Below are 22722 nucleotides of genomic sequence, written 5' to 3' on the forward strand. Positions count from 1 at the left end.
CCCAGAGGTTGAGCCCCTAGGTGCAGGTGGCCTGCAGGACTTACGGGACGGAGCTGGAAGTGGGGTGATAAATTTATCGACCAGGCAGGCAGCAGGTCGAGAGTAATCCAGGTACAGGCGAAGGCAGGCGGCAGGCAAGGGAGTAATCCAGATGCAGGCGAAAGTCAGTAGGCAGGCGGCAAGCAGAAGGGTAAACCAGATACAGGCAAAGTCAGCAACCAGGGACCAGTAGAAAAGAAGCAGAAACACCTACCAAAGTAGAAGCCGAAGCATGGAGTCCAGGGAGAGCTCAGCTGATAAAGTGCTGGCGTCTGACATCAGCATGGAGAAGGGGCACAGCCATAGGACAAGAGCAAGGGAAGGAGGAACCGGAAGACCAAAAATAGAGAAGCAAGGGAAGCCAGGAAGAGCAAACCCAGGTGGGTGGAAGCAAAGCAATCAAGGAGCCTGGAAGCCAGGCAGAGAGAGAGAGAGCAGAAACAGGTGCTTGGAAGCAAAGCAGTTGAGGAGCCTGCAACCACCGCTCTCTGAACAAACCCAGAGAGGACTACACTCACATGGCTCAGGCAGTACCAGTCAAGTGTGCGTGTCGACGGGACCCCGTGCAGCCCGAGGACGCCGCTTGCATTGAAGTAGGGGACATGACACACAGCTGCCTTTCTGGACACGACAGCACTAGGATTTACACAGGTGATTAACTCTCCAACCCACGAAAAGGGTCACATACTAGACCCGGTTTTCTACAAAGGGGTGGATATCCCAGAATTCTGGGAGAACAGTATTGAAATAACACCTCTTTTGTGGTCAGACCATTTTCTAATTAATTTTTCCTAAGTGACCACCTGAAACAAATGGCACCTCCCAGAGTTTGGAAGGAGATCAGAGACGAACAAAAGCTGACTGCTGAGAATTTCCTAGAGGCCTTGGACTATCCACGTGTGGATGAAATGTCAGCTACAGTGTCAGAACAGGTTGACATCTGGAATACGCACTTAGCCAAGACCTTAGAGAAAACAGCACCACTAAAAAAGGTTATATGCCTCACTCACAACCACTCACCTTGGTTTTCTCCAGAACTTTGGATCCTTAACCGCGAAGGACGGAGACTGGAAAGGAGATGGAGTAAATCTCGCCTGGATGAAGACAGGCTAAACTGTAGGAAGCACACGGCAAAGTACCGCCAAGCCTTAACAGCAACCAAAAAACAATATTTCTCTCAATGCATTGCACAGGCTGCCAATTCAACCAATCAGTTGTTCAGTATAGTAAACAGCCTACTGCAACCCCCACAACAGAATCAGCCTGCCCAGTCTAAACTGAACTGCAATGATTTTGCTGTATACTTTGCCAGGAAAACTAAAAGTCTCCACCAGGATTTACAGGCAATCTCACCCAGTCCTCAACCAGTCAACCAGGGGTGCACAAACTCACCCCCTCCTGATAGAAACAGATGGGACACTTTTAACCTAATGACAGAGGACAGTCGCCTTAACAAAATCCTAAGAGACATTCGACCAACTACCTGCTTCCTCGACCCCTGCCCATCAAAGATAGTGCAGCAGGCAAGTAGGGGCCTTATAGAAGGCGCCACAAAAATTGTGAACACCTGTCTTTCTAACAGGCAAGTACCAACAGCATTAAAAAGGGCAGTGGTTCACCCTTTGCTAAAGAAAACAACCTTGACCAAGACAAACTTGAAAGTTACAGGCCAGAATCCAACATCCCGTTTCTAGAGAAACTCGTAGAACAAACAGTCTGTGTTCAACTTAATGATTGCCTAGAAGAGAGAAGCTGACTAGATCCATGTCAATCTGGATTCAGACCTGGTTATGGAACAGAAACGGCCCTCATATCCCTACTAGATGATCTTCACAGAAACCAAGACAAGGGATTTGCCTTGATGTTAGTACTGCTAGATTTCTCAGTAGCTTTTGACGCTGTGGGTCATGATATTACGCTAGCACGACTGACAGAAACAGGTATCAGTGGAACAGTACTTGCCTGGTTCAGATTCTATCAGACAGGCAACAGTTCATAATGTTTGGCAACAACTCATCACCACCATGGGCACTGACCTGTGGGGTACCACAATGTTCGATACTGTCACCTATTCTGTTCAATATCTACCTCAAGCCACTAGCTGAGCTGATCCTGTCAATGGACATTCAGTTCTACATCTATGCAGATGATGTACAGCTACTCATACCCATTGAGCCTGACTTACCCACAGCCTTGAAGAAACTGATTACCTCTCTAACATCAATTCAAGAATGGGCCAAACACAACAAACTTTGCCTGAACCCAAGTATAACTGAGCTTCTCTGGGTCCCTAACACAAGTGGCTACATACCTGACATCCATATTCCATTTGGGAAGTACGAATTCCCCCTCAAATCACAAGTCAGGAACCTTGGAATACAGTTAAATTCAACACATACTCTGACTCCCCAATTCCAAGTAACCTTCAAGAGCTGCTTCTACTATTTGTGACAGCTACACTGCCTCTGTCTTTACATCGAGAATGGAAATCTTATCCCAGTTGTACATGCCATGATAGCATCAAGACTGGACTACTGCAGTGCACTAAACAATGGTCCGACTACAAAGGACCTGCACCAGCTCCAGTTGATTCAGAATGCAGCAGCAAGACTCATAGAAGGTTTCAAGCGATGTGACCACATCACACCATTTTTGCAAAAACTTCATTGGCTACCAGTACAATACAAGGCAAATTTAAAACTCTGGTCTTCAAGGCCCTGAAAGGAAATGGCCCTGAGTACCTGAAGAATAGGATGATCCTCCACACACTGCCAAGGACACTAAGGTCCTCTCAAGGACTACACCTTCTCCAAAAGACATTACACGATGTGATACCCGCAAGTGAGCGTTCTCCGGAGTAGCCCCCACACTCTGGAATGCACTGCCTGAAAGGCTCCGCTTAACACAAGACTATCTCTATTTCAGGAGGAAGGTGAAAGCTTGGCTGTTCAACCAAGCCTTTAATGGAAGAAGTAACTAAAGTGTTAGTCTCACTCACACACACGAGGAGTGACTCGGACTGCACATACTTCAGCAGGACATGTTTATGCACTCCTACCCTAGCTGAGATAATATTTAACCATCTCTCTGACCTCATGTGCAACTTTCTCTAAATCAGTCATCTACTTTTTAACTCTTCTTATTCTCTTACCTATCTATATGTTCCATCTTTGCTTTATCCTTCACTATCAATTATAATGTTCTATTACATATTGTGTTGATATTGTAAGTAATATACTATGCCATACTTTGTATTATTTGAATATTTTGACTGCTGAAATTGCCTATTGCCCATGCTTGATCTATTCTTACTATACACCGCCTTGAGTAAATTCCTTCAAAAAGGCGATAAATAAATTCAAATAAATAAATATCAGGTATACATATGAAGTATCACATCATAAACTCATTTTATATAGTATCTTGTTGGGCAGACTGGATGGACCGTACAGGTCTTTATCTGACATCGTGTACTATGGAGTGGAGGAGTAGCCTAATGGTTAGTGTAGCAGATCAGGGAACCGAGTTTGATTCCCGCTGCTGCCTGATGGTCAGCAGTGGTTGAGATCCTGGGGAACCAGGTTCAATTTCCTTTGCAGCTCCATGTGACCCTGGGCAAGTCACTTAACCCTCCATTGCCCCAGGTACAACAGTAGTACAATGTACTGATTAAGATTGTGAGCCCACTAGGGACAGATCTAGTACCTGTAAATTGAAAACTGTAAACCGCTTAGGTTTAAGCGGTATATAAATACTTGAAATGAAATACGAGCATCATTGGCCTGCTAGCAACAATATGATACTAAAGGAATATATGAGCATATATGTTGGGATTGCCCTAAAACTAGAGCTTTTTGGAAGTGTGCAATTTTGAATAAAAAGGCTCAGGTCTATTGATTCTATCAGATCCAGGGGTTATTCTGTTGAATAGGAAAATTCCAGGTTTTAAGCAAGCACAAACAAAGCTAGTGTGGCACTTAGGGGTCCCTTCCTTGCATAAATAGAGGTGCAAACTGAGTTATATTTATTGCATGGAAAAATTGAGAACCATAAGGAGAAATTCAATGCTGAAATGGAGAAAAGAATGGTGTCTACTGCATGACCATAGCTTTGTTTATTACATTGGGTTTTTAAGGCTAGGATTAGTGCTATTTGGGGGAGTAGGGTTGAGCCAAAAATGTAATTGAAGGAAGTTTTGGGGGGAGGGGAATTGTAAAATGTAAAATATTTAAAAAATTAACAGTGGATGTGATTTTTGTGGCTGCTATTGTGGTGTTTGTAGAACTCGATAAATAGGAATAACTTGTTTATGTGTTAGGTGTTATATGCAGCAACAATTGGAGTGGAGAAGTGGCCTATTGGTTAGAGCACCGGTCTTTGACATCCAGAGGTGACTGGTTCAAATCCCACTGCTGCTCCTTGTGATCTTGGGCAAGTCACTTAAATACTCCATTGCCTCAGGTACAAAATTAGATTGTGAACCCTCCAGGGACAGGAAAATACACACTGTACCTGAATGTAACTCACCTTGAGCAGGGCCGGTCCTAGGGTTTCTGGCGCCCTCCTGCAGCCTATTATTAGTTGGCGCCCCTACCCATCCAGGGGCGGGATCACTATGGCTCCGCTCCTACAGTAGTCTCACCCCTTTTACTAGCCATGGCATCATTGAAAATATTACACCAGTACAGAAGAAAAATAACGTGATTTTTTTTTTTGTTTTCATTATAAATAATTTCTGTAAGCTGTTACAGCAGATGTAGCAGATGTAAATTCTCAAAGTGGACATATTCCAAACACTAAAATGAAAATAAAATGATTTTTTTTTCTACCTTTGTTGTCTGGTGACTTTGTTTTTTTGATCATGCTGGCCCAGTATCTGATTCTGCTGTTATCTGTCCTCTTAACTTCGTTTCCAGGGCTTCTTTTCCATTTATTTCTTTACTTTCTTCATTTCTTCTTAATTTCTTGCTCTATATCCATAAGTAAAACCTGGGCCCTCCGCAGACTTGACTGTCCAGTGGATCTAGCTTCTGCCTATTTCTCCATCCATGTGCAGTTTTTCTCCTCTCTTCCTTTTCCCTCATCTCATCTCCTTCCTCTCTCTTCCCTCCCCTCCATCCATGTCCAGAATTTCTTCTCTCTCCCCTCCATCCATGTGCATCTCCTTCCTGTCTTTCCTTCCCTCCATGTCCAACAATTCTCTCCCTGCCCTCCTCTCCATCCACCCATCTCCAGCAACTCCCCTGTCCTCCATCCATCTATCCATCCATATCCAGCAATTCTCCTCTCCCCGGCTGCCCCCCTCCATCCATCCATGTCCAGCAATTTCTCCTCTCTCCCTGGGCCCTGCCCTCACATCCATGTCCATCGATGTTCCTCTCTCCCCTTCCCCCCTCCATCCATCCATATCCAGCAATTCTCCTCCCTCCCCTCCCCTCCATGTCCAGCAATTTCTCCTCTCTCCCTGGGGCCTGCCCTCCCATCCATGTCCATCGATCAATGCTCCTCTCTCCCCTGCCCTCCCACTCCCATGTCCACCTGCCCGCCCTCTTCTCTGGCTTAAATCTTTTAAATTTACCTCCAACGTCGCAGCAGCATATACAGCTCTTACTGAGATATATTCTAATTACTGCCATTTTTGCAGTTTAAGATGCTAAGGTTGCTTTAATAACTTTTATTAATGGCTTCCTTGACTCAAATTTTTTTTTTAATTTAAAGGAGGTCTTTATTAACAAACCATCAACAATACATGAGTCAGTCTAACAGCGTTTCATATCTTTCAAACTAATTTATTTGGATTTGCTCACACCTTTTTCAGTAGTAGCTTAAGGTCAGGGCCGGTCCAACACAGTAAGCGAGGTAAGCATGGCAGGAGGACCTCCGCTCCCGGACCCCGTCAGCAGCCCTGCCTTCGGTTTCCTGCTCCGGGTACCCAGAGCGGAGAGCAGGAAATTTACCTCCGACGTCGCAGCAGCTGCGCAGCATCAGTGAAAGCGCTGCTGCGCGACGTCTCTAGCCTTCCCTTTGCTGTTTCGTTCCCTCTGTGTCCCGCCCTCGCAAGGAAATGACGTCAGAAGAAGGCGGGACACTGAGGGAACGAACGAGCGAAGGGAAAGCTAGAGATGTCGCGCAGCAGCGCTTTCACTGATGCTGCGCAGCTGCTGCGACGTCGGAGGTAAATTTCCTGCTCTCCGCTCTGGGTACCCGGAGCAGGAAACCGAAGGCGGGGCTGCTGACGGGGTCCAGGAGCGGAGGTAAGCGGCGAGGGTAAACATGGCGCCGTGGCGCCCTCCATAGGTCGGCGCCCTCCTGCCATGCTTACCTCGCTTACCGTGTTGGACCGGCCCTGACCTTAAGCTACTACTGAAAAAGGTGTGTGCAAAATCCAAATAAATTAGTTTGAAAGATATGAAACGCTGTTAGACTGACTCTCATGTATTGTTGATGGTTTGTTAATAAAGACCTCCTTTAAATTAAAAAAAAAATTTGAGTCAAGGAAGCCATTAATAAAAGTTATTAAAGCAACCTTAGCATCTTAAACTGCAAAAATGGCAGTAATTAGAATATATCTCAGTAAGAGTTGTATATGCTGTCTCAGAAGTTGTTATTGAAGTATAGTATTTTTTGCCAGACTGCAGTATAAGGTGATGTAGCTGATAACTTAATTTACAGTCTCCTTGAAAAGAGTTGTTCATGTGGCATATGTCAGTGCTAGGTCAAGATACAGCGTTTTACAATTTTATTGATTGAACACAACTTTAATTTTTGAAGATAGTTAACATACTGATTGCAGTATTTAAAAGTTTTTATATTTACAATAGTACTGTCAACGTGTAATCATAATATGCTAAGTAAGTTCAGATATCTTGGATTAGGTAAGAGCTGTTTCTCTTTTTTGATTGCACAGGCACTAATGTTTTTAAAAAAGTAAAAACAAAACAGTATAGTGATTCTGGGCTATTGGCTTTGTAAATTTGACATTATTGTGCTCAATTGCTTTCTTTTGTATATGTATGTATCTGGTATGCTTTTTCTTTCCGTCTGTTTAACTCTTCATGCCTTCTTCTGGTAGGTGCTATTCATCCCAATGGACCTCATTATGGGCCTCCATCAGCTTCTCACAGCAATTTCTTGAGCTCAGCTGCACATATGGGTAAGCATTAACAGTTTTGTGGGCACTGCAGTAGGAAGGTATGAATGGATACCTTTTATGGTGTTTACAGCAATTCAGTGGTTTTCATTACTCTGCCCTGTGCTGAGGAAGGACAGTAGTGAAGAGGGTAAAGTTAGAGCTAGCTTTGTGTTAATAGGATTCAGTATAGTTTGCTGCATAGATTTGGTAGGTGTCTCATCAGGACATGCCATAGAAATAAAGTTTCTAGATACCATAAATGACTACTTCAAGGGCAGTTTGTCCAAGATCCAAGTAGAGGGGAAAGTACTTGACTCCAGAGGAACTTGGAGAGTCATGGGATAGGAGGTAGTGTTCTATTGTGGATTAAAAACTGGCTAAAAGATAGAAAACAGAGAGTAGGCTTAAATGGTCATTATTCTCAATGGAGAAGAGTAGTTAGTGGGGTTCCCCAGGGCTCTGTGCTGGGACCGCTGCTTTTTAACATATTTATAAATGACCTAGAGATGGGAGTAACTAGTGAGGTAATTAAATTTGCTGATGACCCAATGTTATTCAAAGTCGTTAAATCGCGGGAGGATTGTGAAAAATTACAAGAGGACCTTACGAGACTGGGAGACTGGGCGTCTAAATGGCAGATGACGTTTAATGTGAGCAAGTGCAAAGCAGGGGCGTATCTGCGTGGGGCCACAGGGGCCTGGGCCCCCGCAGATTTCGCCCTGGCCCCCCTCCCGCCGCCAGCCCTCCCCCGCTGCCGTTTCTTACTTTTGTGTCCGCTTCCTCCTGCGCCTTTAAAAATATTTCTTCAGCTGGCGGGGGACCCCAACCCCCGCCAGCCAACCCGAGGTGACAACTTGCAAGTTCTTCCTCCGCCGTGGCCAACATGCTGGAGTTGAAAGCGTCTGAATCCAGTTCGGAGTCTGACGTTGTGCTGCGACGTCAGACTCCGAACTGAATTCAGCCGCTCAACTCCAGCATGTTGGCCATGGCGGAGGAAGAACTTGCAAGTTGTCACCTCGGGTTGGCTGGCGGGGGTTGGGGTCCCCCGCCAGCTGAAGAAATATTTTTAAAGGCGCAGGAGGAAGCGGACGCAAAAGTAAGAAACGGCAGCGGGGGAGGGCTGGCGGCGGGAGGGGGGGTGGAGAGAGTCGTTGGTGGCGGTGGGGGGGGTTCCGGTAATGGCGGAGGGGGGGTCGGTAGCGGCAGGCGGGGGGGTAAAATGTGCCCTCTGGCTCTGGCCCCCCCCTACCGCCGGAGGCCATCTGGTGCAAAGTGATGCATGTGGGAAAGAGGAACCCGAATTATAGCTACGTCATGCAAGGTTCCACATTAGGAGTCACAGACCAAGAAAGGGATCTAGGTGTCGTCATTGATGATACATTGAAACCTTCTGCTCAGTGTGCTGCTGCGGCTAAGAAAGCAAATAGAATGTTAGGTATTATTAGGAAAGGAATGGAAAACAAAAATGAGGATGTTATAATGCCTTTGTATCGCTCCATGGTGCGACTGCACCTCGAATATTATGTTCAGTTCTAGTTGCCGCATCTCAAAAAAGATATAGTGGAATTAGAAAAGGTGCAGAGAAGGGCGATGAAAATGATAGAGGGGATGGAACGACTTCCCTATGAGGAAAGGCTAAAGCGGCTAGGGCTCTTCAGCTTGGAGAAAAGGCTGCTGAGGGGAGATATGATAGAGGTCTATAAAATAATGAGTGGAGTTGAATGGGTAGATGTGAAGGGTCTGTTCACCCTTTCCAAACATACTAGGACTAGGGGGCATGCGATGAAGCTACAATGTAGTAAATTTAAAACTAATGGGAGAAAATTGTTTCTTCACTCAATGTGTAATTAAACTCTGGTATTCGTTGCCAGAGAATGTGGTAAAGGCAGTTAGCTTAGCGGAGTTTTAAAAAGGTTTGGACGGCTTTCTAAAGGAAACGTCCATAGACCGTTATTAAATGGACTTGGGGAAAATCCACTATTTCTGGGATAAGCAGTATAAAATGTTTTGTACATTTTGGGGATCTTGCCGGATATTTGTGACCTGGATTGGCCACTGTTGGAAACAGGATGCTGGGCTCAATGGACCTTTGGTCTTTCCCAGTATGGCAATACTTATGTACTTTAGATCTGGTCCAAGGTGCACAAGGCAATACTAATCGGAGTGTGATCAAATTTGTTTGTACTTAAATATATGTAGAAGCTGGACAAATTAAGCTGGGCTGTATGGATTTTAAATCCTTGTGGTATGTTTTGTACAATAACAATTTCAATAAATATTGATGCAAAAAATATATGTGAAAATTAGAAAAATAAAAGTAGTTGCTAGGGTCAAAGGTGTGCATGAGGTGAATTTTATTTAAAAAGACCATTTTGGAAACCCAGAATAAAATTCTACACATCAAAAAAGGTCTAAAGAAGGCCAAAAGATGACCATGTGTGGTTTAATGGTGAGGTGCAAGAGGAAGTGAAAGTCAAAAGATCATTTTCAGAAAGTTGAAAGCAGACCCTAATAAAGAAAGCAGGGGTGGAATACCAAGCACTGGCAAGTTGTAAAAAAAAAAGTAATAAGGTGTAGTCCAAGAGAAACATTTGAAAAGAAACTTGCAGAAGATGCAAGAACTAATACTAAAATCTTTTAAGTACTTCCAGAGCGGGGAAATACACATCATGGAGTCTGTTGGACCACTGGATGAGTAGTGCTCAGGGAGGAAAAGATAATAACAGAAATCTAAATTATTTCTTTCCTCGGTCTTTGCTGAGGCAGCCTTCATTGATTGGGAGCAACTAAAACACATCACTATAAGTCTAGAAGAAATACTAAATCAAATTGACAAACTCAAGATCAACAGAATCGAACGGCATTCATGTTTGAGCTTTCAGGACTCTGAGGTGAAATTGCTAACCTTGTTAATAGTAACCTGCTACCTATTTAAAATGCCCGTAATACTTGAGGGATTGAAGGGTGGCCAATGAAATTCTAATTTTTATAAAGGGCTCCCAGTGTAATCAGTAAGCCTGATGTGGGTTCTAGGCAATATGGTTGAAAATAATAAATTATTTTTTTAAGTTACTGATGATATAGATAGACGCAGCATAATAGGAATGAGTCCACATGAGTTTGGCAAAGGCAAGTCTTACCTTATTTTATTAGGGTTTTCTGTTTTGGAAATGTAAATAAGTGGATAATGGTAAGCCAGTTAATAGAATGTACCGTATTTTTCGGACTATAAGACGCACCTAGGTTTTAGAGGAGGGAAATAGGAAAAAAAAATTTTGCTTTTTCCCTCCTCTAAAACCTAGGTGCTCCGGTGCGTCTTGTCCGAATCCCTCCCTCCAAGTTTGGGATCGCCCTCAGGGTTACCTCCGAAGGTAGAGATTTGGGTGGCCGGCCGGCTGGCAGGCCGCCCGCCCTCCCTCCCTCCGAGTTCGGGATCGCCCTCCCTCCCTCCGAGTTCGGGATCGCCCTCCCCCCGGCCCTGTCACCACTTCTCCCTACTCATGCGATCTTCCCTGGTGGTCTAGTGACGTCGGGGCAGGAAAGAGCCCCCTCTTTCCTGCCCAGCACGCTGCTCTCCATCCTCCTGTATGCATTGCTGCCTGACGGTCTCGGCGAGATTCAAAATGGCCGCCGAGAATTGAAGTCTCGGCGGCCGTTTTGAATCTCGCCGAGACCGTCAGGCTGCATACAGGAGGATGGAGAGCAGCGCGCTGGGCTGGAAAGAGGGGGCTCTTTCCTGCCCCGACGTCACTAGACCACCAGGGAAGATCGCGTGAGTAGGGAGATGTGGTGACAGGGCCGGGGGGAGGGCGATCCCGAACTTGGAGGGAGGGCGGGCGGCCTGCCAGCCGGCCAGCCAAATCTCTACCTTCGGACTATAAGACGCACCCCCCATTTTCCTCCCAAATTTGGGGGGAAAAAAGTGTGTCTTATAGTCCGAAAAATACGGTATTTGGATTTTTAAAAAGTGTTTGACAAAATCCATTCTGAGAGATGCCTTAAGGAATTAACGTGTCATAGCATAGGAAACCGTGCCCTTTTATGGATTGCAAATTCTCCACACAGAGAAGGAAGGATTACTGGTGGGGTGCTGCAAGATCTGTACTAGGACCTGTGCTGTTTAACATATTCATAAATGATTTGGAGATAGGAATGAATAAGGTAATCAGATTTGTGGATGACACAAAATTGTTCAAAGTTATTAAAACATTGAGGGTTTGCAGAAGGATCTGATGAGACCAGGAGAGTGAGCATCTAAATGGCAAATGAAATTTAGTGAGGACAAGTGCAAAGTGATGCATGTAATGGGGATTATTTTTCACTATAAGTACAAATTGCTGGGTTCTGACTTGGAAGTCATCACCAAAGAAAAAGATTTGGAGTCATCAGTTTACTTCATTTGAAATTTTGCTGTACCACCTTTAATAAAGGCTGTAACAAGGTGGTTAGCAGTCCATTGTGGATAATACAGGTATATTGAAATTTTCAGCCCAGTGTGCCACAGCCACTAAAAAAGTAAATGGAATGTTAGGGATTATCCAAAAAGGTATAGAGAACAAAACTGAGAATGTTGTACCTCTGTATAGGTCCCCACCTTGAGTATTATGTGTAGTTATGGCTGTTCCATCTCAATAAAGTATATACTGCAACTAGAAAAGGTACAGAGAAGGGCAACGTAAATGATAAAGAGGATGTGACACATCCCTTATGAAGGGAGGACATTCTATGAAACAAATGATCAGCATTTTGAATAAAAAAATGGAGAAAGTTTTTTTTTCCACACAAAGCATAATTAAGCTTTGCAATACGTTGCCAGAGGATGTGGTCAAAGTGACCAACATAGCAGGATTCAAAAGGGAACTGGACAAGTTCCTGAAAAAAAGTCACAAAAAAAATTATTAGGTTGTCTTGGGAGAGCTATTATTTATCCCTGAAAATTAAGTCTGGCAAATAGATCTACTTTTTGGGATGTGCCACCTAATTTGCAACATGGATAGGCCACTGTTGGAGACAGTACTTTTACTTGATAGACTTTTTTCTGACTCAGCATGACATGTTTTTATGCTGTGTTCACTCTTTTAAAGCATTAATATCTGGTAGGAGTGAGATCTGTATACAGAGGGCCAGATGCACTAAACTTTACGAGGCAATAACGAGCAAGTAGTAAACCCTGGCATGCACTAAATACTTTTTTCCGAAGACTGTAGCAGCTAACATAAACGGAATACAGATGAGCAAATTGTGAAGAAACCCTATTGAAATGAGATGCACTAAGCTTTTCCGCTTGCCCTAACACTGGAAAATGCCGGGAAAGCTAATGAGAGGTCTGTACCTCTCGTTGGGGCTGCGGGGGCTTCAAAAACTTATAAAATGTAAAAAAACAAAAAAATCGGGAGGGGGCAAAACACTCGTAAGGAGTGTCCTTTATGGACGTTCTTCACTGTAGGTATTATAGGTAAAAAAAAAAACGCATCCTTTGTGGACGTCCTTTATTGACAGCCTTGCCCCCCGCCCTAGGTTGCCGCCGCTCCCTCCTCCCCCTGCATTGAAATCAGAACTTTTACGCAGTCCCAGCCCCCCTTCCTCCCTCCCGTCCTTGAAAGCGCCATCCTCCGCTCCCCATGACCCTGCCCCCGACGCCCCCCCTGAGGTCGTCGCCGCCGCCGCTCCCCCCTCCCCCCTGAGGTCGCCGCCGCCGCTCCCCCTCCCCCCTGAGGTCGCCGCCGCTACCCCCCTCCACCCGCCCCCCTCCGTCTGCCATCGGGCCCTCGCAGCACCTCTCACCTCCGTGTGAAGGTGCTGCACCGGCAACAACAGCTGATCGCCTCTTCGGACTTCCCTCCTTTGCTCCTGGCCCGCCCTCGTTATGTCAGACGAGGGTGGGCCAGGAGCAAAGGAGGGAAATCCAAAGAGGCAATCAGCTGTTGTTGCCGGTGCAGCGCCCTCACATGGAGGTGAGAGGCGCTGCGAGGGTCCGGTGGCAGACAGAGGGGGGAGGGGGAGCGGCGATGACCTCAGGGGGGGCAGCGGGGAAGATGTCATTTCAAGGAAGGGAGGGGGGCCGGGGCTGCGTAAAAGTTCTGATTTCAATGCAGGGGGGAGCGGGGAGCGGCGGCGTCCTCTGGGGGGGCAAGGCTGTCAATAAAGGACGTGTTTAGGGTTTTTTTTTTTTTTTTTTTACGTCTTTGGCATGCGCAGAGCAGCCAGCATAAAGCTTGGCTGCTGTGCGCATGCTGTACCGGCCGATTATCTGACGGTTTTACGAAGGGTTAGAGAATGCAAGTGAGCTGCAACGAGCTCATTTGCATTCCCTTTCCTTCATGCATAGCCGTTCCCTACCGATTCGCTATGGAATTCGGTAGGGAAAGGCTCTAACGACGACTTTAGTGCATCCCCCCCCCCCCCCCCCCCCCCCCCCCAGAGAGAGAGCAGTGAAAGCTTTTCTGATATTGTTTGTGTATATGTTTATGTAAGTTTTTTTTTGTTTTATTTCTCAGATCCATTTGGAAGGACAGCTGGGTTTACACCTTTAGGTGCTCTTACTAATGGAGCATTTGGAGGACTGGGGAACCCCACCTTCAGTGAGTGCTTATAAACTGCTTTGTGTATGTACCTGCTTCTCAAAAGGTAGTGGGTAAGAAATGAGAATATTAGGAATCAGATTTGTAGAAGGAAAAGCTAATTCTTTATCTTATATTATTTAAGTAATAAACAGAGGCCAAAATTGCTGGGAATGTGAGGGTAACAGTATCATACAATTGATTTTCTGATGGTACTGCAAATTTAATTTCTTTTCCTTAAATGTCCCTTAGGTGCAAACACCATATTTGGCCAGAAGGACAGCACTGGAGCACAGGGTTTTTCTAACTCCCATGATCCCTGGAATCGTCTGCATCGTACCCCACCATCCTTCCCCACTGGCCCATTGCAAGTCTGGTCCAAAACTACTGGAGAGGCAGAGCATAGCCAACAGGAGACTGAGAAACAGGAGACCTTGGTTGTTAAAGATGAGAAGGACAGGTGACATTCTTCTTCTATTCACTGTGTTGTTTGTTTTCTTGCTGGAGTGAATGAATCAAGGATGAGGTTTATCCGTTTGACACAGCATTCCATCCCCCTCTCTTCTTTCTAGGGACATTCTATTTGCCAGGCACACAATCCGCAGTTCTCCTGTCACACCCAGTCGGAAGCTTCCCGTGGGACACAGCAATGGCCAGGCTTCAGTGGAAGAGGAGCAGCATTGGGGCTGTGGGAGTGGGAACAGTGATCTGCGGGAAAAAGTACGCAGCCGTAGTCACAGCCGGGAGCACCCTGAAGTACTGAAAGATCAGAAGCTACGGGAAGTATCTTCAGCTGCTGTGCTCTGCATGAGTGAGGAAAACTTTATGCTTGCCAGAGATGGCAACAAAGTTGCCACCAGAGAACTCTCACCCTATATTTGTGCATCCATTGGGGAGAGTGGCCGGCCCAGCAGTAGGAGCAGTGGGGACCATAAGCAGCAGATGACACCAGAGTTAGCTGGGAAGAAGCATGAAGTAAAGGTCAAAGAGGAAAAAAAGGATGACCATGATGTGGTGCTCACTGGCTTTGAAATAGCCCAGCCATCAAGAACCAATGGTGCCCTGAATGCAGGTGTGGGGCATAGTCAGACTGCCATGCACCTGCCACTGCATATGCCACCAGCAAGAGTGCATTCCTTGAGTGTCTTTGAGCGCCCCCGGGGCATGACACCATTTTTGGGCCACCCTGTGGGGGTAGCAGACCGTTTCCCACATGCCTCTTATGCTCTGGAAACATGGCGAGAGCCCTATCGCAGCGTGGAGTTGGAGCGTAGAGAGCTGCTGAGCCGGGAGCTGGCCCTCCGTGCAGACCCTCTGCAACGCTTAGCAAGTCCTCGATTCTATGAACGGGAGCCTGAGAGGGCAGGCATCATGGAGGAGCGTGCCCACATCCTGCGAGAAGATTATGAAAGGGCCCATCTCTACTCGGTGCACCCCTCTGGCTTAGAAGCTCATCTTGCCCCCCACCACAGCCTACTAACAGCTGGGCTTAGTGGACCGCTATACTCTCGCATCAGTCCTTCCATGATGCATCATAATGGTATCTTGAGTAAAGCACCCCCACTGAACATGCTGAGTGCACCACCTCCACTCATACCTTCAAGCACACGACCTGGCTCTCCTCGCAGGACCACCCCTCTGACTGCTTCTGACATCCGGGACCTGTCATCTGCCTACAAGGACAGGGACTCCAGATAATCTACACTTGCTTTGTTTGTTGTTGTTGTTGTTATTATAATTAATTATTGAATGGATCTGGACTCTGAGCCGTTTCTCTTCCAGAGGGGGAAGCAAAGAAACAAAAGGCATTCTGAGTTAGCGTGTACATATTTATATATTCTAATCAGTGCAAACAGTGTCTTATGAAAAAATATTTTGTACATTTTTAAGGATTTGGGATATGATTTTTCAGAAACATCCCTTTCCTCCTCTGATTTCAGCAAATCTGCTTGTTTTTCTTTTGTTTTGTTTTGTTTTGTTTTTATTTTATTATTTTTTTAAATGTCTGTATGTGCTGGTGCAAAAGTGCCCTCTTCCCTTTCACTGTATGTGTGTGTGGTATGGCACTGGGATGAAAGTATGAGTTCTCCCACTTCCTCCATTTATTACTATATTAAATCTTGAAACTGTTGAGGTTCTGATAATTTCTCTGATTGAGTGGAACTTCTTCCCTGCCTGCATACCTTGAATGAGATTGCAGCTACTTAATTGTTTAGAGCATGGATCTAAATGTAGACCAGAGCTTTTCACTTTTTGGTAGTGAAAAATGTCAGTACCCGTACCAGGCAAACATGGTTCATAATGTTAGAGTATGCTGCTTATTTCCACCTGCACTATTATCTGATGAATTTGTTTCTCCCTTGTGGTACCACTCCTAATGTTGGTTTCCATGTTTGCAATTAGCTAAACAAAAAAGGATTTCAAGGGCCAAAGGTTTCTTCTGCAGGAACAAATTCTTTATTCTTTGAAACTGGTTTGGGAAGGTTTTGCATTGATATTAGGGGGCTGGCAAACCAATCATGATTGTGTTACAAGGTGTCAGTGTCATTTCAACCTCTACAAAAGATCAAGAGGTTGAGAATATTAGTGTATTTGCAAATGTTTAGGTATCCCTGATCAAATTAAATGTGTTGAATCGCAGAGTGAACTCCAGCTGACACAACCTCTCCATGGTATTTAAATGTCAAGCAAAAAAAAAAAAATCCCAAGAGAAAAACGTATTCTTTGCCCTTAGGACAGGTCATTGAGTGTGGAAGAAAGGGATCAAGTACCAGAATAAAAAAAAAAAATGATTAAACACAAAAACTGTCAGAAAAATATTCAGAACATTTTTAGACATCAGATGAAACAATTGTGTGTTTATAAATTAAAGCCAAAAGCACCCATAAGACTGCAAAGATAATAACACCTCATTGTTTTTAATCATTACACACAGAACACTTAAAAGCGCTTGAAAGCTGAAGCTAATACATTCTGTAGTAATCTCACCTCTCTAGGTAGGTAGGTCTCTCACCCACAGGAACCAAACAGTTTATCAGCTTGGCTAAATTCTCTGCTGGAAAAACTACCAAAAACAAACTGGAGTAGACTTCTTTCAGTAGATGAGAAAGGTAACAAAACTCTACAGTTCTTATTCTCATCCAATACAGGTTTAACAATAAACTTTCGTATGCTTTAAAAAAAACTTTTCTTGTAATCATTTTTTAATATTTATTTTATGTAAAAAGACGTGCTCATATGTTTCCAAAGGACAAACACAGACATATTGGTCTTCAGATATGTCCTGGCATATAATCATAGCATGACTCTTCTATAAGGTAATGCCTCCAAGTGCCAGATACCGTATTGTGTGCAAAAAATATATATATATATTTAAACTCTCACTTGCTAGGTGAAAAGCATAAAATGGGTCCTGACATGGTCCATGTTTTGCCGGAGCAGTTTCAAGGTACCCACTATTAAACCTTTAAACCTGAAAAGCATCTGTTTTTCAGGTAGAAGCTCTGTACGTGAGTAAGTTCAGTGAGAGTTTAAATATATATATTTTTTGCACACAATATGGTATCTGGCACTTGGAGGTATTACCTTATAGAAGTCGTGCTATGATTATATGCCTGAACATATTTGAAGACCAGTGTGTCTGTGTTTGTCCTTTGGAAACATATGAGTATGTCTTTTTACATGAAAAATATATTTAAAAATGATTACATGGAAAGCTTTTTGAAGCATACAAAAGTTTATTGTTAATCCTGTATTGGATGAAATTAAGAACTGTATAGTATGAATTCTCTGCTGTGCCGTTCTAGCAGAACTCTTGAGTTTCTGGTAGCCTTAAGTTTAAAGCAAATTCAAACACACAGCAACAAAATATTTCCAGCTTGATTTAATTATTTCTGCTGCACAATTCAATGCTGGCTTTTCTTTTAAGTGACAGAATCCTTCTACCTCCCTCCTATGACATGGGCTTTCCTCACAATAAGATTTCCAGCTTCTTTATGCTCCAGTTCCTCTGTAGAACACCCTCTGTCACAACCTCCTACTTGCAGGTTTCTACCTGGGTTGCCTCTTTTTAAACTGACTAGTCTGTCTGTTGGTTAATGTGCTGCTGCTCCTCCTCATGTTTGTTTATCTTCATATTCCTGAGACCAGTACGTGTGAACCCTACACGTTTAGACTGTCCTCCCCCAGAGTTCCTGGCCTCTTTAAAACTGTAGTTTAACTATTGATTTTTCCCTTCTTTATTTTCTATTTATAAATTTACAAGATTAAAGTCTGTTTTAAACAGTGTGCTAGACTTTCCCAGTACTTGACCATAGGGGAAACAGGCAATGAGTTCCAAGGAGTAGGAGCTACTTTATTATCTAGAAACAAGGTCAGTTGCTGGGCTCAAACAAAGATATATTTAATCTCTTGATACTTACATATTTACAAGGAAAATAACCAAAACTGTACCCCTAGTTGTAATACACTGGCTCTCATTTGTAAAAACTGTGTTCTTTTCTTTAGAGTTTTAGCAATATGAAGAAAAACCCAAAAGCCACCCTTAAAAGTTGGCAGCTGGCCAGACTCCACTGCAGACTTAACTAAGGCTTCAGTAGGATTCAGTGAATCAAAAGATAATTGTGACACTGCTGAATTATCACCAACATTCTGTCCTAAATATGCCCATGAGATTGTATTCTCTGGTATCTTAAATACTTAAAGGAAATATTTCTTATTTTAGAAATTTCACAAACTGAAAGGTCTACCTTTTTCAATTTTGCCAGTTTAGTATGTAAAATTATTACCTTTAACCAAAAAGTGTTTGTTTTCAAACTTCTCTACATTGGCCTCCACTATATCCTGTCTTTTTCTATACTTCTCTATCTGTATTCCTGATTTCCTTGTTTTCCCAGGAAAGATTGGAAACTGTTAAAGAAGCTGATTTATTCTGAGATGTTAAAGGGTGTTCCACACCTGCAGTAGCCTCTCACGTACTTTCCAAATGAAGTCTTAGGTCTTGCAAGAGTCTGCTGAAGAAGCATCTTTTAGTTGATTAATCTCAGCTCATCCAGCACTGCCACTTTGGAAGATCCAAATGAGAAATATCTCACTCCACACTTCATCACTGGTATCTACCTCTATCCTGATCCAAGGCTGCTTTACTTCTGTCTGTGTTTGAACTGGTGCCTATTTCCCCTGCAGGAACTGCTCCACTAACCCCTTCCATCTTGAGCCAGATATTGAGGCACCAATCAAGTTGCTGAACACGCTCTGAGCTGGGGCAATCTGTTGCTCCAGGCTCAAAGTTGTATCTTGGTCCAAAGACTCTGCTGCTGAAACCTACGTGCTGTGATCCCCATGGCACTTATGCAGATCCCAGCAGAGTCAGAACAAGCTACAAAGAGTCAGTAGGCCCCAACACTGGGATTGCCCCAGAGACTGCATATAAAACCTGGGATTTTCCCTTCCTCTTAATCATAGGTAAGCAATTAAAACAGGAAAACAACTTTATAGGGAAAAGAGACTCACTCACATACCCATAGGCGGTCGGTGGCCCAACTGTTTGGGGAGGCTAAAGGGGGCAGGGTTAGGGTGGGGCCAGGGGCAGAGCTTACATCCATAATTGTCTGACAACACACAGAAAAAATAAAATAGTCACAATACCTTTTATTAAATTTAGATATTAGATATGTATCATATGTCAAAGAATAAAGTGGTTTGCTCAAAGCATATACTAACCACAGTTGCTCAACTGCAAACACTATGCACAACTTTGTGCAAAAAACACACTCAGAACCTTACTGTACCATAAATATTACACTGGGCAGACCCTAATACACCAATATACCACCATGGAAAATGCAGACCATCAACAATATGAAACAAGGGATCATAATATCACAATTCTCATGTAGAGCCACAAAACACCCTTTTAGGGTGGATAGAGTTCACAATGAGCTCCTGGGGTGGAGGCGTAGCCTAGGTTAGTGCAGTGGACTTTGATCCTGGGGAACTGAATTCAATTCCCACTGCAGCTCCTTGTGACTCTAGGCAAGTCACTTAACCCTCCATTGCCCCTGGTACAAAATAAGTACCTGAATATATATAAACCGCTTTGAATGTAGTTGCAAAAACCTCAGAAAGGCGACATATCAACGACCATATGTAGATCCTTCAAGAGGTAGTGTGTCATGATTTAGGCTCTACACCCTTTCTGATGTTTTGGTGCCACCTCAGTAAGGCCAACACACAATCTGTCCACTGCAAAACACTATACACAAATTTGTGCAAAAAGCACACTCATAACCTTACCAAACCATAACAGCACTAATTCCAAGGACAGGATGAGCTACAACCTTATGCGTGGAAAGGCAGCACTATAATTACTCCGGGCTCTAAAACACCAGTACACAACCTAGTGAAATAAAAAAGAACAAAACAAAAAGGGCTGCAAATACTACACGCTAGCAGAATACTTCATCTTGATCACACATGAAAAACACATGACCCAACAGATATGAAGGCAAAATACTGAACTGGAAAGTTACCTCAAGAAGTCAGACTCAGCATGCAGCAATACTAGAAAAATTGAAACTTACATGCAAAATATCACAGATGCACATTTCCAAAAGCTGACATATTCCAATTAACACATTCTGAATAAAAAAATGTTTTCTACCTTTGCTGTCTGAGCATTTAGTTTTTCTATTATCTTTGGTCCCAGTGTCTTCTGTTTTATGCAGTGTGTTCTTTCCATTTGATATTTTTTCTCTCACCATGTCCACCATCCTTCTGTGTCCTTATGCGTCCTGTCTATCATCTGTAGCCCTGTCCCTATCCTTTCTCCAGTTTCAACATCTGCCCTACTACTACTACTATTTAGCATTTCTATAGCGCTACAAGGCGTACGCAGCGCTGCACAAGCATAGAAGAAAGACAGTCCCTGCTCAAAGAGCTTACAATCTAATAGACAAAAATAAATAAACTAAGCAAATCAAATCAATTAATGTGAATGGGAAGGAAGAGAGGAGGGTAGGTGGAGGCGAGTGGTTACAAGTGGTTACGAGTCAGAAGCAATGTTAAAGAGGTGGGCTTTCAGTCTAGATTTAAAGGTGGCCAAGGATGGGGCAAGACGTAGGGGCTCAGGAAGTTTATTCCAGGCGTAGGGTGCAGTGAGACAGAAGGCGCGAAGTCTGGAGTTGGCAGTAGTGGAGAAGGGAACAGATAAGAAGGATTTATCCATGGAGCGGAGTGCACGGGAAGGGGTGTAGGGAAGGACGAGTGTGGAGAGATACTGGGGAGCAGCAGAGTGAGTACATTTATAGGTTAGTAGAAGAAGTTTGAACAGGATGCGGAAAACGGATAGGGAGCCAGTGAAGGGTCTTGAGGAGAGGGGTAGTATGAGTTAAAGCGACCCTGGCGGAAGACGAGACGGGCAGCAGAGTTTTGAACCGACTGGAGAGGGGAGAGGTGACTAAGTGGGAGGCCAGCAAGAAGCAGATTGCAGTAGTCTAAACGAGAGGTGACAAGGGTATGGATGAGGGTTTTGGTAGAGTGCTCAGAAAGAAAGGGGCGGATTTTACGGATGTTGTAAAGAAAGAAACGACAGGTCTTAGCAATCTGCTGGATATGAGCAGAAAAGGAGAGAGAAGAGTCAAAGATGACCCCAAGGTTTCGAGCTGAGGAGACAGGGAGAATGAGAGAGCCATCAACAGAAATAGAAAATGGGGGGAACGGGGAGGTGGGTTTGGGGGGGAAAATGAGAAGCTCGGTTTTGGTCATATTTAATTTCAGGTGGCGTTGAGACATCCAGACAGCAATGTCAGACAAGCACGCTGAAACTTTGGTTTGGATGCAAGGTGAGATATCAGGGGTAGAAAGGTAGATTTGGGAGTCATCAGCATAGAGATGGTAGGAAAAGCCACGGGATGAGATTAATGAACCAAGGGAAGAAGTGTAGATAGAAAAGAGGAGGGGACCAAGAACAGAACCCTGAGGTACGCCGACAGAGGGATAGAAGTAGAAGAGGATCCACCAGAGTGAACACTAAAGGTGCGGAGGGAGAGGTAGGAAGAGAACCAGGAAAGGAGAGAGCCCTGGAATCCAAGTGAGGACAGGGTATCGAGAAGTATTCTGTGATCGACAGTGTCAAAAGCAGCGGAAAGATCAAGAAGAATGAGGATGGAATATTGACCTCTGGATTTAGCCAGTAATAGGTCATTGGAGACTTTAGTGTTCAAAGTGTTCCGATCCAGCTCTTAGATTCAGCAATTTCCCCTCCATCCATATCCAGCATTTCTTCTCACTCCCTTCCCCTCCATCCATGTGCATCTACTTCCTCTGTCTTCCCTTCCCTCCATCCATGTCGAGCATTTCTCCTCTCTCCCTTCCCCTCCATCCATGTGCATCTCCTTCCTTTGTCTTTCCTTCCCGCTATCTTTGTCCAACATTTCTCCTCTCTTCCCTGCCCTCCACTCCATCCATGTCCAGTATTTCTCCTCTCATCCCTCCTCTCCATCCATGTGCATCTCCTTCCTGACTTCCCTCTCCTCCATCCATCCATGTCCAACAAATCTCCATTCTCCCCTGCCCTCTCCTCCATCCATCCATATCCAGCAAATTTCCTCTCTCCCCTTCCCCCTCCATCCATCCATCTCCAGCAATTCTCTTCTCTCCCCTGCCCTGCCCTCCCCTCCATCCATATCCAGCAATTCTCCCATGCTCTCTCCTCCATCCACTCATATCCAGCAAATTTCCTCTCTCCCCTGCCCCCTCCATCCATCCATGTCCAGCAATTCTCCCCTGCCCTCCCCTCCATCCATGTCCAGCAACTCTCCATTCTCCCCTGCCCTCTCCTCCATCCGTTTCCAGCAAATTTCTTCTCTCCCCCTGCCCTCCCCTCCTCTCCTGTCCAGCGATCCCTTCTCTCCCCCTACCCTCCAGCGATCTCACCCCCTGCCCCCCTTCTCTCCCCTAGCCCTCCCCTTCTCTCCATGTCCAGCGATCTGT

The 22722-nt window shown here is 44.5% G+C and overlaps 1 protein-coding gene across 1 annotated transcript in view; it reads left to right on the plus strand.

Annotated features, from left to right (window-relative positions):
* Positions 1-16814, plus strand: part of FBRS (fibrosin) — a 592459-nt gene extending 575645 nt beyond the window's left edge. Inside the window, exons 16-19 of the mRNA XM_030209049.1 lie at positions 7112-7192; positions 13669-13752; positions 13984-14191; positions 14304-16814. Of these exons, the coding sequence (XP_030064909.1) occupies positions 7112-7192; positions 13669-13752; positions 13984-14191; positions 14304-15429 (1499 nt within the window). The 3' untranslated portion in view covers positions 15430-16814. The remainder of the gene's footprint in view (positions 1-7111; positions 7193-13668; positions 13753-13983; positions 14192-14303) is intronic.
* The last annotated feature ends 5908 nt before the right edge of the window (positions 16815-22722 follow it).

Source organism: Microcaecilia unicolor, chromosome 7 (genome assembly GCF_901765095.1).
Source record: "Microcaecilia unicolor chromosome 7, aMicUni1.1, whole genome shotgun sequence".
Lineage (NCBI taxonomy): Eukaryota > Metazoa > Chordata > Amphibia > Gymnophiona > Siphonopidae > Microcaecilia > Microcaecilia unicolor.